At 36.3% G+C, this 16,487-nt stretch overlaps 1 protein-coding gene across 1 annotated transcript in view; it reads left to right on the top strand.

The window, feature by feature from the left end:
• The window catches only part of METTL15 (methyltransferase 15, mitochondrial 12S rRNA N4-cytidine), an 80,684-nt gene that overhangs the window by 29,460 nt on the left and 34,737 nt on the right, over positions 1 to 16,487 (top strand). Inside the window, 1 exon segment of the mRNA XM_063160541.1 lies at positions 1,213 to 1,349. Within this exon segment, the coding sequence (XP_063016611.1) occupies positions 1,213 to 1,349 (137 nt within the window).

Below are 16,487 nucleotides of genomic sequence, written 5' to 3'. Positions count from 1 at the left end.
GAGTGATGCAACTTAATATTGGGTGATCACCCACTAAATTTTGTTTCCTTCATCAAGTTTGTAAAATATTGTAGGAAATTTTTGCTTCTAGAAAATAAGCTTAGGAAATGTGATAGTATAGCATGAAGAAATTGTGTTAAATAATTGTTTCAGGCACAGTAGAGTTAGATTATTAGTCTCATAAGTGTCTTATTTATTTTTTGGGGAGGGGAATTTGATATAGAAGTCTTTGCTTTCTAAAAAATGGTTCTGGATATTTGGGTCTTCATTGCCTTTGATTTTCTGTTCTTGTCCAATGGAGTTTGTGGTTGAACCTTAGTTGTTCTTCATTGCCTTTGAATTTCTGTTCTTATCCAATGGAGTTTCTGGTTGACTCTTAGTTCTTCTTCATTGCCTTTAAATTTCTGTTCTTATCCAAAGGAATTTTTGGTTGAATCTTAGTTCTTTCAAGAGTTAGATTGAAAAAATTCACTTAAAAAAATGCTTTTACCCTTGGGCCCTATAATTTGTGAGAATAAGTTTAGTTCATATCAATTTCTGCAGAATATGATTGTAACTGGTAAATAGTTTTCAAAACCTGTTTCACATAAAAAAATAATCTGAGAAGTGGGAAAAAATCCCCATGCAAATATTAATATTATTATTCAAGTATATGGAGAATTTGTTTTTCAGGTCTAGCTTGAGTTTCCCTCAACAACAGAGGTCAGTTCAATCAGGGCTGAGAGAAAAGATTTATGGCAATACCAAGGTGCAGAGAGGCAGTGACATTTGTACTTTGGTTTAGATACAATGTCACAAAAACAATAACAATCCTTTTCTTTTCTTTTTGCTAGTATGTATTCCCTAGACTGAAGAATTCCAGTGAGAGGTTTGGGGGTATTTTTGTTGTTGTGTTTTTGGGGGTTTTTTTGGTATTTTTTTGGGAGGGGTGGTTTTTTGGTTTAGTTTGTTTTGGTTTTGTTGGGGTTTTTTTTTTGGTGCTTTTATTTGTTTGTCTGTGGGTGTTTGGTTTTCTTTTTTGTTTTTAGTTTTGTTACGGTGAGAGATTATTTTTTGTAGAATTGCAATGATGTCAGAATACAAGAAACAATTCCAGAAAGGCAACGGTGTGTTTTCCTCTAGTACACGAGGGGGATTTCAAACTTAAGTTCTGCACCATCCATCAGTTTGTCAGTGCTCTGAGGTGAAAGTGTTTGTGTTTTCCCTCCCCAGTGTTTCCTGGATATGACATTTGGAGCTGGAGGTCACACAGCAGCTCTCCTGGAGAGAGCCAGAGACATCACAGTGTATGCCCTGGACAGGGACCCCACAGCTCACAGCATGGCTCAGCAGCTGGCAGCAGCCTACCCGTGAGTTATCTCCTCCTGTCCTATAAAAATGGCTGGGATAAGGCTGGTACTTGGGTGTTTTAGCAGTAATTTAATATATTTTTATATATTATAATATAAAATAATATATGATAGAAAAGATAATATAATATAATATACAATACAGTATATTATATAATATAATTATATTATAATATATACTATATTACACAATATATTGTATATTACATATTATATTACATATTATGTTATAAATATTATATTATACAGGCATAATATATATTATATATAAAATATATTATATATTTTATATAATAATATGTATATTATATTATATATATTATATATTTATATTATAACTGTATATAATATAATATATAATACAATGTATTATATCATATCATAACACAACACATAACACAACATAATTTTATGATATAATTATAGTATTAAATATAATATGTATATTATTTTATATATTATATAATAAAATATAGTATATAAAATATATAGTATCATATATAATATATATAAATATATATATTATATATTTTATAGTTTTAATGTCTTGTTGTGGAATAGTGTTCTGTGCTGTGTGCACCCTGTTGAATAGGAGATGATCCAAATCAATTTGTTTGTGAGAGCATGAAGCTGCTTCTTGGGGTTTTGGAGTTCAACGTGTGTTTTGTGGGTTTCATTTTAAGCAAGCATCAAGTAGCTGATTTTATATTTAAAAGGGGGTTTTAAAAAGATTCATGTGTTCTGTTTGCCTTGAGATGGTTCTGATTGCAAATAGCACAAAAACATATCTTGGTGGTATGAATTTCACAAAAATGATGGAATAATAGGTCTTAAAATAATTAGGTCATTTAAATATGGATTATGAATATTTTAATTTTAAAAACCTCAAAATAATTGTAATTCAGTATTGGGTTTGCTAAGTATTTTGCCACTGGCTTGAGAAACTACTGAACAATTTAATAAGCTACAATTTCTGTGTATAGCTTATGCTTCAATTTTCTTTTTAAATAAGAGTGCTGAATTTGCTAAATGAACAATTGCTAAGTGCAAATTTTCACATCTTTTTTAGTTATGCAAAGTTATTGCTCCTTTATTTAATTCGGGAAAGAACCCACTCAGAACATCAGTGCATTGGTGCAAAAGTGTGCAGTATATGGAGTTGAATGTGAGCTTTTCAGAAAGTGACATTTTCAGATCTGAAAAAATGTGTAGATACAAAATTAAATAATGCGAAGTAGTCAAGACTTTAGAAATTTAGGTGAGGTAGTAAGGAGAGAATACTCATTGTCAGGTTGAAAACGTTATTTCAAAATGAGCTTTAAAATGAAGAAAAGTAAATATTTCCAGTGAGAAGAAATATGGAAGAGGCAGATGAAAAACCACCTGGTTCTTCAGTCATGTTTCCCACAAAAAGAGGAGTTCTGGGGCAGCAGTAATATTTACGCCATGCAGAAGGCGTTCCTCAGCTTTTCTAAGATAAAGGGCTAAACTATGCATTCCTTTCAAGTGTGTTGGACAGAGACCCAGTGGGAGAAATGCAGGCATGTGCATAGCTTATTTTCTAGCCATCTTGCTCTCTAAGACCACTTGCATCTATTTCTCCCAATTTTCAGTTCTCTCTGGGCTGAAGTGACATGCAGTGTATACTTACAAATTTGTGGAATGCCTCTCCCCTCCGTTATTTCTCCAGAGAATGCTCTTTTTGACAGAATGCTGTGGAGAGTATTGTCAAGTAAAGTCCATTTTCTTTTAAGCTAAGCCTGCAAACATGTTCTGCCAAGTGTCATGGGAGTTGTAAAGTCTTCTGTTCTTTGTGTCATGGAAAAAAAACCCCAGTCTTCTAGAAACATTACCACAACATAAACCAACAATGAACAGTCCTGTGAGTCGGTATAAGTTTATCTCAAAGAACCCTCTGCAAACCTGGATCTGAAAAGTTCATTTTCCAGATAGATGAGGACATTTGACAAGTATTGGGTGCTCTTCTGACAATAATTGACTCCAGTAATTTTCTGCTTGCTTAGAAAAGATGAACTTTGCATAGCAGTTGATGTAACTTATGATGGTTTAATAGACAAAGGAGGTCTGGGTCTAATTTTTGATGCTGGTGTCTACCTTAGTGGATGCAAGTTATCCTTAGAATGAAGTGGATCCTTAAATAACATAGTGTTGGTGAAAAATCTTGATCATTGAAAGATGACTGCATGTCACCTGGATATAATAATATAAGCCATATTCTTCTTTGCTCTGGTGTTTTTCCCTCATTTTCTGTCCTTCCTATTGGAAAGAACAGGTGAGTCCTTGTTCATAAGGTAAATACTATCTTTTCTTATAATGGTTTGTGTTAGAATTTATGGCACAGCAATGTTCTATATGTGCTAACTGTAAACTTGCTTTCCCTGGGAAGTCAGTTGCATAAACCATTGTCAAATTAAGAGGAGAAAGGAGACATAAGGTAAAGCTGGTGCTTGCTTACAAATTAGTTGAGTATAAGGGATTTATTTCTGAGATATAGAGCTTTAATAAATGGATATTTTTCAATATTTGTTAAAAGATAGTTGGTCTAACATTATGGGATTTTATTGTCTATTTTCTGCACTGTGTTAGAAACAAACCTTGCATCAGTTCAGTTCAAATCCATATGGGCATCAAAAGCTTGGGGATTTGATCCAGGAGACATCTGTGTGTGGTCAGGTCTGTTCTCAGGTGAAAGAGCAGCCTGGCTCACCAGGGAGCCACAGAAATAGTTGTGCTACCTTAGGAATGGCAGTGGCAGTCTGAGAGAAATGTGGGGCTGTCCCTCTGGTTGAGGCAGTGCCCTCCATGTACCTCACTGAAAAACTGCAGGACAGGGCTGGAAACATCCTCCACTTTCCAGACAGTTCTCCACCTCCTCTTTGTGGCACTCCTGTTCAGGGAGAGGTTGTTTGACTTGCTCAAGTGCTCCTGTGCTTTGGAGATGACAGCACCAAGCTGGGGAAGAGGCTGTTGTGTACCCATCACCAGTAAAATCTGATTCTCACTGGCTGAAGCTGTGAATGCAATGGGCAAACTGACAGCCATGCTTCAGCTGAGTTTTCTGTTGCCATTTTTTCCCTGCTTAAACCAGAATGCTGCGTGTGTTATTGGTTATTCTGGTTAGATGGCAGTAATCTTAGCGAAATCACATAATTCCCATGGTTACTCACTGTGTGGCTTGGATTGCTGATGGCCATAAACTAAAACACAGCGAGTGCCACCTGGACAGGAGGAGGAACTTGTGTACACTGGGGGTGCACATCTGCTGCAGGTGAGCCTGTCTGGGCAGGGCAGCTGGACTGGGTGGTCTCCAGAGCTCCCTCCAACCTCAGCATTTATTTCTGTGATTCTGTGAAATAAACCCAAAGGCATTGTGGCAACAGTGGATAAATGTGGCTAAATTAAGGGGTTTTTCTATATTCAGAACTCATAAATGAAATCCTCCATATATTTAACTGAAAGACAGCTGGAGTAATAAGTCACTGGAGGAGAAAACTGAGGAAAACTACATTTGATGTTTGCACTTTAAATGTGCCTCTGTTTTTTGCTAGCGGTTTTATCATAGCTGAAATCTGAAGAGGGCAGAGGAATTCCAGCTGCAGCTCTCACATTCATTTGGTGTTGCTGCTTATTATTTTTATTTTTTTTTTAAACATGTAGTGCTGCTTTAATAAGGCAAAAATGGGTCAGGGTCTGTTAGATATTCAGTGTGTGGGTGGGAATCCTTTGACGTGCTTTCTGGGGAAGCCACCAACTTGGGAATTGCTGCTGAGGATGCAGGAGAAGAAGATAAAACTCAGGCAGTAGCACCAGATATTCCAAATAAACCCTTTCACACCCACTGAAAGGGCTGAAAGAGGCTGGAGAGGTGGCTGAAATCTGGCCATTAACCAACAGCATGGAAAATTTTTAAGTATGAGGAGCTCGTGCAGAGGGGAAAAAAATGTGTGCTTTGTAATTCTCTGAGCAGAATGAGAAATTGTGCCCCAAAAGTATGGATAAATAGTATAGAATTCATCATTAAATTTAAATGCCATTTTTTAAGGTAAAGTGATTTTGAGGTGTGGGCGTGCTTGTGGATTTTGCTTTCAGAATTATACAAAGTTTGCAGGGAAGAAGTGATAGATCAGCTGGGCATTGTATGCTCTGGGGAAAATAGATTTTTTTTTTTTCCAGTTCTAGAAAAAACAGGGTTTTTTTAAATTTTGATAAGCTTTTTTATGTGCTTATGAGTCGCAGCTGAGTATCATACATTGGTGCTTCTCTTTATTTAGCTTTTAACTGTAGTTGTATAAGGAATACAACTAATTGCAATCAAGGCATATTCATTATAATGGTGCCTTGACTGCATATAAGTATAACTTAAATAGTTATAGGGTTATTTCTTTCTAAAGAATTCTCCATGTATGTCAACATCTGGCTGTCTCCCAAATGCAGGCAAAAAAGAGAAGCGAGCTACCTTAAATATGAAGTGGAAAAAGTCAATTGAGGGTAGTTAAAAGACCCTCAAATGCCATTAACATTAAAATATTACTTTAATGGCTTCTATTTTGTTTCCCAAAACATTTGAGTAGGAAAGCCAAGCACATTTCTGTACCAAAACATAATGTGATTTTGATCTGAGTGCTTTTGAATAAGCTGCTTAATCATATTATTTTGGTAGAAAAATCTTAGAAAAGATAGGTTTTACATCAAGCGAGGTTTAGTTTTGTGGGTAACTGACATTTATCAGTTTTGGTTTAGCTTCTCTTGCAACATATCCTGGTTCCAGCCGGGTTAACTTTGGCAGCTGCCAGGAGGGACGTGGCCAGGACCTGGATGTGATTCCCCAGCACCCTGCATCCTGGGCAGGGTGGGGAGGGGAGGGGTCTCCCCCAGGTGTGGGTGGGTGCTGGGGAGCCTGTGGAGTTCCACATGGTCACAAATGCCTGTGTGTGAATTGTTTACCTCTCCTGTGCACCCTGATACTGGGATTGCTGCCAGTGCTGCTCATTTTCTTATTTCATTTGCTGCTTCCAGTCAATTGTTCTCAGCCCAGCCTGTGATCTTCATCTGCTGCGCCTCCAGTTCTCCTTTTCCTCCTGCTGCAGGGACAGGGGGTGGCAGTGATGCCTTGGGGAGGCTGCAGGGGCAGGACAGAGCTACAGAATAAAGCAGGGATTGATTCAAAGCATCTCCTCCATGGATCCACCTTGGGCAGCACCAGAGCCCAGCCAGGGCTGCACCCAAGATGACCCAAAGTGGCCCCAAAATGCACGAGCGCTCCCGGGCTCTCTCCCTGGGATCAGTTCTGCTCCATTTGCACCTTGCAGTTCATTGTCCCATTCCAGCTTTAGCCCAGGCACTCCCACCCTGCTTGTTTTTCTCTCTGCAGCCCACGGGGTTTGTGCTCTGGGGCTGAGATTGGGATCGTTTGTCCTTGGTGCCCAGCTGGAGCAGGAATTGTTTTGTCTCCCTGCTCTGGGCACAGAGCTCACCATCCCTGAATGTGGAGCCCAGACCCACACACTGAAGCAGCACAGAATGTGAAATTATAAAAGCTGAACCCTGAGGCATCAGCCAGCAGTGGATGGTTTGGAGCACCCAACTGGGGAGTGCCATTCCCAAACTGTGCCACAATCCCAAAACCAGTCCCACAGGGAGAGAGCTCAGGATGTGGTCTGGTCCAGCCTCACACATCAGCCCCATCAGTGTGATCCATCTGCCCATGGACCTGGATTATCCCGGAGAGCTTTAGATGTCCTCAGACAATGGAGGGACAGGTCCGGCAGCTCCATTCCTGTCTGGCTGGAGAGGCTACACCTCTTAGAGCACAGGTGGAGATCAGGAAACAAAGAAACACTCATGAGGATGAGTTGGTTTTCTTCCATCACAGTTTGTTTTTCTAGGAATGCTCTGAAATGCTAACTTCTTACATGTGGGGTTTTTATTTGTTGGGTTTCTTTTTTTATTTTAGTTGGGTTTAGGATTGAAAGCATGAGATCATAGTTCGTTTTCAGATTTAGGTGTTTATTGTTTTTCTTAGTGTTACAGTTCTACAGCAGTGAGTTCTGCAGTTTTTTCATTAGTAAGGTATAAAATGGTTAATTACTTTTTGTTACAAGGTTTTTTAAAATTAAGTTATTTAAGAAATTATACTTAATTGTTTTTAAACTTAATTGATTATTTCAAGTCCGCAATGCAGACTTTTTTAATTATAAAATATTATTTAAACTTAAGAAGAAGGAAGATGAAAGTAAAGAAGAAAAATTTGTTTCTGTTTTAAAACATCTGTTTTGCTTCATATTTATTACTATATTCTAAAGCCCTAAACTTTAAGTTTTTTACTTTGTGACATTATCCACTTCTAACCAACTACAACCCATAATCCTAGTGCCACTAACCAACTTTGGAAGCCTCCTTTGTAGCTTTAGGTTAAACGTAATGTTCTCTTCTGAGTTTTGTGCCTCTGAGCACAGAAAGCTCAAAATTCTCAGTATTGAGGGTTCTAACCCTTACAGAATGACAGAACCATCGTGTAAGTAATAGAGAATGTGGTATTCATAGTCTCTGAAGAGAGAGAGACCTAATTCTCTCTCCCAGGATTTTTCCCGGAGAAGGCAATGAAAATGGTAGCTTTTTCCACCTGTTTTTTTGTTTTTCCCTCCAGAAGGCTTTATAAGAATATGTTGTACTTTATTTTATATACACATATTTATATTTATATATAAAAATATTGCATATCTGTATATTATATATAATATATATTAATTATATATTTATAATGTATAAATATATTATATATTATTATATAATATTGTAATAATTTTAATATATACTATTATATGCTAATATATAATATAATATTCTATATATATTATATATAATTTTTGATTATTTTATTATATACAATTGCTTTATTAAAATATATTATATTACAGTAACACTATATTAAATTACACATTAAAGAGATACTATATTAAAAGAGATACTAGAGAAAAACCCATGACTGTCTGAGACAGCCAGGACACAGCTTTGATCCAATTGGCCAAGGAATCCAAACAACCCTCAGCAGAATCCAGTTGACAAATCACTTTGTGAACAATCTCCATAACACCTTCCACACGTGCCAAACAACAGGAGCATTGAATAGAGATGGGAATTGTTTTCTTCTCTCTGTGCTTCTCCAGGAGAAGTCCTTGGGAAGTTGTGCCTGCTGCTCTCTGTGAAGAGAGCTGTGGCCACAAGAGAGGGGTAAAAGTCTCAGAAATAATTTCAAACAAGTGCAAACCCCTCTGTGTCTTGGTTAAGGAGATGGAGCTGAATGTGAGTAATTTGAGTTCCTTTTTGCTACAAATGTCCAGATCCCTAATTTATTTTTAAGGACCTGTTAGCTCAGCTTGATGGACTGCAATATCAAGTGTTGCTTTAACCAGTGGTAGTTTCAGACATACTCATGATATTCTCATTCTTTAAGTCATCTCTATCAGTGTGGTATGAAAGTGCTCAGGAAATCTTTAGAGCTTACTGCTACAGCTTTTAAGCTAGGAGTATTTCTAAGAACAGTTCTCTGAGGCTTAATTTGGGTTGTAGATTTTTTTTCTAAGAGGAAGAAGTGTTTTCAATACCCATCAAGTAAATAGTTACCATACTGAAATAATCTTTGCATTTTTTTGATCTGTAAAGGAGACATCAGCTTTTTCTTTCAGCCAATTTTCCTCCTTGGTTTTGATGATAAAGTTTCATATAGGTGTTTGGATGACTTAAGGACTTTCATACTACTTTTGTAACTATCTCATTACTAAAATTCTTAAATTCTAATTATTAGAACTTAAATTCTAATTATTAACACTTTATAACATATGTTTCAAAAATATTTAGAAATATCGTATAAACAGCTGAAGCATTTTTTTTCCAGATGAACAGTTGAGTTCTGGGTTTATTTTCATTACAGTAACAAGGATTTACAGTTTGATTTTTATGAAAATAATCCTTGTTTCATAAAGGACACTGACACAGTGCTGCTTTCATGTTTTCTAAAATTCAGTTTTTCATAACAGCAAAACTCTTTCTGATGGGAAGGCAGAGAGGAAGGCAATAATTTCCAATCAGGAGGTTTTTGTGGCTGGTTGTCTACATAACTTTTTGTCTAGATAAGGCGATACTATTTTCATATGCCTTAGCAATTTTGTACCAGGCTGCATATTTAGCTTATTTTTGCTCTCACTGACAGTGGGAGGCATTAAAGCACTCTGCACAAATCAAGACGACATAAACTGATTTAAAATACTCCTCCTTGTATCAAACAATACAGACAAAAGTTGGTTTCATCAGTAGATAGATGATAATCATTGGGGATGGAAGACAGCAGCAGTTTCCTGTGAAGGTGGAAATTATATAAATTATATCAATGTGTGGACAAAAAGATGCTTGTCACTTACTGAGAGACGGTCAAGTCATGCTGGTATTTAAGATAAACATATGATTTACTAAGTGGCTAAATTAACCCAAGAAAAAAGCTGATAGTCTCTGATTCATAATCTTATTTCTTCTACTTGATAAAAAGGAAAAGAAGTAACTAAATGAAAATATTTGTAAACAGATTTCTGTATCAGAACTGAGCTTCACACTTAACTATGAAATATAAAACCGTACAGAGAAATCCAGATTATTTTTCTGATTGAGTCATCGGGCTTCAGATACTGTTATTCTTAGAAGCATCAGGATCATGCATATAGGTGACACAGACCATAAAAATGAATTACTTTGACTACATAATTCTGGTTTTTCCTTGTCATGATAATAAACATAATTTGCATTTTAATTTGATTCTAGTCTTCGTGACTCAGCTGTGCCAATTATTGTACAGAATATTGAAAGGGCTGAAAGTAAAATCAGGTACTTAATTGCTGCTTTGTATTTGGCTGCCTGAAAAATACATCAGCTTAGCTTGATCAAGAAGCAAAGATTTGGGTAGAGAGATTCCAGAGAAATTCTGTGTGAAATTCAAAGGAAATTCTATGTGAAATTCGAAAGAAATTTCCGTGTAGAATTCGAAAGAAATTTCCGTGTGAAATTCAGAAGAAATTCCGTGTGAAATTCAGAAGAAATTCCGTGTGAAATTCAAAAGATTTTCGGTGTAAAATTCCAAAATCAGCAATTTGGAATGGAAGCTTCCTGTGGCCTTGCCACCACTGAATGGTGCAAATGTTTGAGACCAATATTGACTGAGTGGTGTTGACACAGAGAGATTTGTAAGGAATAATAGGGGTGTCAAATCTCACCAGCACAAACAATCTGTGTTATTGGTGCTGTTTATTCTGTCAGTGTCACTGTGGTACGAGATGTTAGAGGCTACTGCAATTTAACTATTTAAAATCTCCTTCACCTGAGTATATTAGGGTAAGTTTTGGTTCCTTGCACTACAGACTGGACTGAGGTTGGAGAGATGTGTGAGTGGATTCCACCCCTTCTGCATTCTGCTTTTAGGTGGATGTTAGCACCCAGTGAGTACAATATTAAAATTAAATACCTTCTGGCATTCAGTAGTGTTTAAGCCAAAATCTGGTGATGCATGAAATTATGCTAGTACCTTTTGGTGTTCTAAATTTAAATAAGTAAAATTAATTTTCTATAGATAAGTAAAAATTATGTGTCATGGCAGAATTGAATGTGTAGTTTGTTACTTTTCCAAACAGCAGGACCAAAAATGTGTGAGTATTGAATGTTGTGTGAACATTTTGAATAATCAGTGGTGTCACTTTGTTAAATTTCATGCTGCAAGAAATCTTATTTCACTCACAGTGAGCTGGCCATCTTGGATACTGCTCTGAGAGTATAAAGGGCAACTTTTTACTTCAAGCTAACAAAATCTGGGTATGTAAGTGAAATTTTCTTATGCAGGAATTTATGTCCTTCAGGTTAATCTGGCATATATGTCAATACTAGCAGCTAAGAAAAGGCTGAGTACAAAGGTTAATGCTAGTGTGGTAATGAAATTATTATCATGGTAATGAGGGGGAACCTCACAAATATGTTTACTTTTACAGTATGCTTAAGGTAGGATTTTTGTGGTATATGTGGTTATGGTATGACTTGTGTGGTTTAAATCATCTTATTTCTGCCTGTTTGGAAAGCATGCCATGCCTTGAAAAATATTTAGATTTCCCAAAATAAAATGCATAATCAAAATAGCTTTCTCTTTTGCCTTCAAAATAACCCATTGGGTTTCAAATAGATTTTAGATTTGAAATAGACTTTTAAAACTTTCAAATAGATTAAAAATAAGATTAAAAAAGACTAAACTTTCAAATAGATTAACTAGATAATAGCTAAAATGGCTGGTAATAATGAGGAGATGATATGACCTGTCATAAAACCAGGATTTGAGCTGGTTGTAATATTTGTTGTGTAGAACAAAGTGGATGAGACCTCTTGAGTTATTCTGGTGACACAAAATGGGGGAATTTAGCAGAATAGAGCAGCAGACATTGGTTTTCTTGGTCTCATCTGTTTCTTTGTCTTGCAGGGTCACGTACTTGATGGACAGGGCACCAAAACTATGTCTGGAGGAAATCTTGAGTAGTATTTCCTTGGATATTTTGCAGATTAAAAAAATGGACTGAAAAGGAAATCTCTGTAGGCTTTTGGTGTTAATTTGATGTCTTTTTTCATAGCTCTTTAGTTGAGATACTAGTTTATTATAAATTCAGATCTGTCATAGCAAGAACTGTGAATAAAAAATGTTACTGAATTTTAAAAACTTAAAATTCACTACTCCTTTTTTGCAATGACTTCATGGCTTAAAACAAGAACTGAATCTCATTGTATAATCAGGGGAATTTCTTTCAAAGGAATATTTTTCCATTTTTAATTATCATAATTAATAAGATATTAAACATTGAAAAATAAAAGTGTGCAGAACTAAAAATGTCTTGTTTTCCCCTATCTCCATTACTATAAGAAGAAATGTCCATATTTGGGTGCCAATCTGGAAGCTTCTCAATGATTTGGTGTTGCACATTTCATAGAAATAGATAAATATGTAATAAAATTATGGTACATAAAAATGTTTATGCATTAATTCTACATTCAGAGAGGCAGTGTAATCCCTTTAATTGCTGAATCTTGCTTTTGAATTGTCAACTCAACACTGGATCGTTCAGGCAGGTTTTTGTCTCTGGAAGGAAACTCTCTCCTCCTGCTAGACTTTGAGGCCCAAGTCACACCTTGATCCAATGCACCAACAGTCCTTGAATCCAGATTTTTGCCCATATTTTGTGGGTCTAACATTGCCTACCAAGGTAACAGAGGAAATGTATTAAAATGGAATTAAATATACTGTTTATCTGCTACCTACAGAGGCAGGTACTTTCTCTTAGATTTATTTAAGGTAAAACACTCCTGGATCAACCTCATTTATTTCTATATTGCCTGTTAGATTTATTTAAGGTAAAACACTCCTGGATAAACCTCATTTATTCCGATATTGCCTGTTCTCATCTTAGCTCTTCGAGTTCTGGGTAATAGTTTTCATGCAGACTTCATGCAGTGTGTAATGATGAAGGCAGCTCTGCCAGCCTGTGATTCTCTGGAAAATCCTTCTTGATGCTCTTCTGAAGTTAGGATGGCACTGGCTTTGTCAGAGTTATAGGGATTTGCCCAAAAGCTGGCAGAGCTGTGACACGAGCCGGCTCTCCTGACACGCTCTGGCCTGGTGTCCGTGTCCAGCTGCTCTGTGTGACACTCACTGGTGCTCCTGTGCTGTGGTGCTGCACATTTCCCTCCTGGGCAAGGACAGTGGGCACATTTTGCCAGGAAATACTCAGCCAAAGCTTTAATTGCCTCAGCCTTTTTAGTGAAGTTAATTACTGGGTCGTCTGGGCCATTCTTCGAGATCTTCACGGTATGTCCATTTGCAGTTTCTGCTTCAGACAGATTCTTAAACCCATTCTTAAATCCAATCTTAAAAGTATTCTTAAGTCCAGCTCAGGATTTCTCTGAAAGTATTTCGCCCTGCTTCTTCCTTTTGGCCCTGTTCTCTTTGACAGAGTCAGCATTTCCCTGTTCAACCAAGCTGGCATCTTTTTGTTTTCATATGGGTGTGGATTCATATGGATTCCCTTGCACATGGCAGGAATTGTTCCTGGGCTTTGACCTGTTGTCCTGAGTTCCTTCTCATGCCAGGAAGGGCCTCCTGTTTACCTATTCCCTCAAAAGGCTGAGGTCTCCTGTGTGCTAAACTTGTTTTTAAAATTTTAATAGTAATAAAATGGTTATAAAAATAGTGATACAATTAGAGTAATAATAATTTGGACAATTTGGATTAGGACAATATGAGACAATAGAAACAAAGAGTTACAGATTATCTGGATACCTTTTTCTGGGCAGCATGAGTCTGAAAAAGGGCACCCATTAACAAAGGATTAACCTTTAAAAAAACCAGCCTGTTGCATATTCATACACCTCATACATGATGCATAAATTCCATTCAAACACAGGATTCCATCTGGTCAGTCCAACTTCTTCCTCTGAATCCTGACAGCTCTTCATGGCTGAGCAAGGCAGGAAGAAGTTAATTTCTTCTGATAATGGAGCAATAAATTCTCTTCTCTGAAAGAGTGAGAGGTGTCCCGTGGCTGCTATCTTGCTTTCCTTTAAGTCCTTCCTTTAAAAAAGTATCTTACATAGCATAGTTTCTATTTTAACATTGTTATAACCTAAAACCATATTTAACACACTACTTAAGGGAATTAATACATCATAACTTTCTAACACAACACATATAACATTCATTTTAATATTTGTGAAAAGCCAATCATAAAATACGCATTTTTCACATCCTGGATCCTGTGGTTTCTAGTTTGTTGTCTCCTCTGCTACCATCACCAGTTCTGCAGTTTAGCCTCAAGACTTGGATTGCAGGGTGTCACTGTATCTAGGATCAATGGTCAAAAGTATTATTAGATTCTTGTATTGCTTCCATGAAAAAGAATCTGTTGATGCACCCTTCACTGTTATTCCTCCAAAATCTGTTTGAGGCTGTGTCAGGAGCTCTGACACCTGAAGTGTCAAATTTTTGTGGAATACTTGTTTCTAAAACCAGAAGGTTTTTACCAACTCCTTATTTTTGGTGTTGTGTAGTTTACTACAAGTGTTCCCTCTTGTCATGTGTCAACCTGGCTTAGCACTTTCTTATTGATTCATTTCATGAAGTGTTCAATTCCATTTTCAAGTTATAATATGAATATAGTTTCTGATACTCTTAGTAGTATAAAGTTTCAAGTGCTTTTGAGAAATAGAACTTGTCATTTATTTGTTTGTCTTTGAAAGATGCTGCTGAGGAGAAATGTAACTTGCATAACACATGATCTCTTAAGATGAATTTCAAAAATTATCTCTTTAGATGAATTTCAGTCAGTTGTGTCACTGACAGCTTTGTTTAAATTCATCAGAGAGCATTATCCTTGTCAGAGATGAAGTTGGACTTAGCTTCTGTTTCTTTTAAAAATATTGTTTGTATTGTGAATATAAATGATGGCAAACCCTCTAATAATTATAGCTGACTTGAAACTGTTTGAATATGCCTTCTAAAGTAAAAACAAAAACAAAGACAAACCAATGAAAAGCAAAACCTGTACTGTAAATAATAAGCAACTTGATGATAGGTTCAAAGTCATTTTTTCAAAGAAGGTTATAATGTTTAAATAAGACTTTTTTTTCCTTTGAATCACTGGAAGGATTTTTGGAAGGTTCCTGTGTAAAAGTCAAGCAGGGAATGAATGGTGTCTTAGAACTTTGTTTCAATATTGTCTGTGATAAGGACTGGGAAAAAAGAGTTGTGGTTCACGGTTTCTTAGCAAGCATTTCTGCATGGGGAGGTGGAGCCCCTCTCTGAAAGCAGCACATGGTCCTGGGCTCTGCTCTCACCTGAGCTAAGAGGGATTCCATACTTATATTTGACTTTATTCTAGAGTTAAATGATTTAAATAGAAAAGGGAATTATCATTTACTGGTTTAACTCATACCCTAAGTCATCACCCTAACACAGTTCATCTGCAATGCTCAATCCAGTCACAGCTTGTTACAATTTTAATACACATATCCAATGGGTTTTTGTCTTGGAATATTTTAGTCTTGATTGAATGACAATTTCAATAAGAGTTTGTATGAAAAAGAACTGTGCACCCTTTAACTAGAACCAGAATGTTCTTTTTATTTTGGCTTTCTGATGTCTTTCTGCCCCATAATCAACTTTAGGAGGTACTGCAGGTGGTTTGGAGTTTGAGTTAATAATTAATAAGGATTTACATGGCCTTTGTGTCACCTTCTATTTCCAAATCATTTGCTAACAAGTCACCTAAGGGCTTAAAGTTGACCAGGACAATAAGCAGCAGGAGCCTGAGGTGCAGTTGATGCTGATGAACAAAGAAAATAAATTGTAGAAGCAAAAATAAGTATTACTGGTTGCACTTCATACTATAAAAAATTGCTTTCTTGTAAGGAATACAAAGAACCAATTCAAATAAAGATTTTTTTGTTGGTAATTTCATGTAAAACCTAAACCTTCCTCTTTATATTTAATGCAAAAATTATTCAATTTATCAAATGTTACTGCATAGCTTTTGCTCAAGAACATCCACTCAAATGGATGTTAGTATTGTGTAATTTTTGTTTCCTTTTTTTCTCTTACTTCTAAGTCACTCTGAAGATTGCCATTACAGCAGGAAGGCATTTAATATTTCAAATATTTCAGGACTAGAAGAGCACGTGCGTTTCTGTGACCTATTGAAGGTTTCTGACTAAAGGGTAGAGTTTCTTCTGGTCTCTTTCTCTCTTAAACCTTGTGATCCTTTCAAATCAGAGCAAATATTTAGTAAACCTTTAAATAATGATAGCTAGTGCCTTTGAAAGAGACCAAGTTTTGTTGTATGTGAAACAAGGGGATTTTATTAATATTTTTTTTTGCCACACTCCCCTCCAGGTTACTTGACTGCATTCAATTATATGAAGGCAAATCTTGGTTTTTTTGAAGAAGACTTGTGGCAAAATTTCCTTTCTCACTCCAAAATTTTTATCTTAGATTTCCCACTCTGATACTTACATAATTTGATTACAAATGCAGATTGTTTCAGTTGGTGC

This window comes from Melospiza melodia, chromosome 6, assembly GCF_035770615.1.
Source record: "Melospiza melodia melodia isolate bMelMel2 chromosome 6, bMelMel2.pri, whole genome shotgun sequence".
NCBI lineage: Eukaryota > Metazoa > Chordata > Aves > Passeriformes > Passerellidae > Melospiza > Melospiza melodia.
Note: the sequence above shows the minus strand (reverse complement) of the source record. Positions and strands in the feature narration are given on the sequence as shown.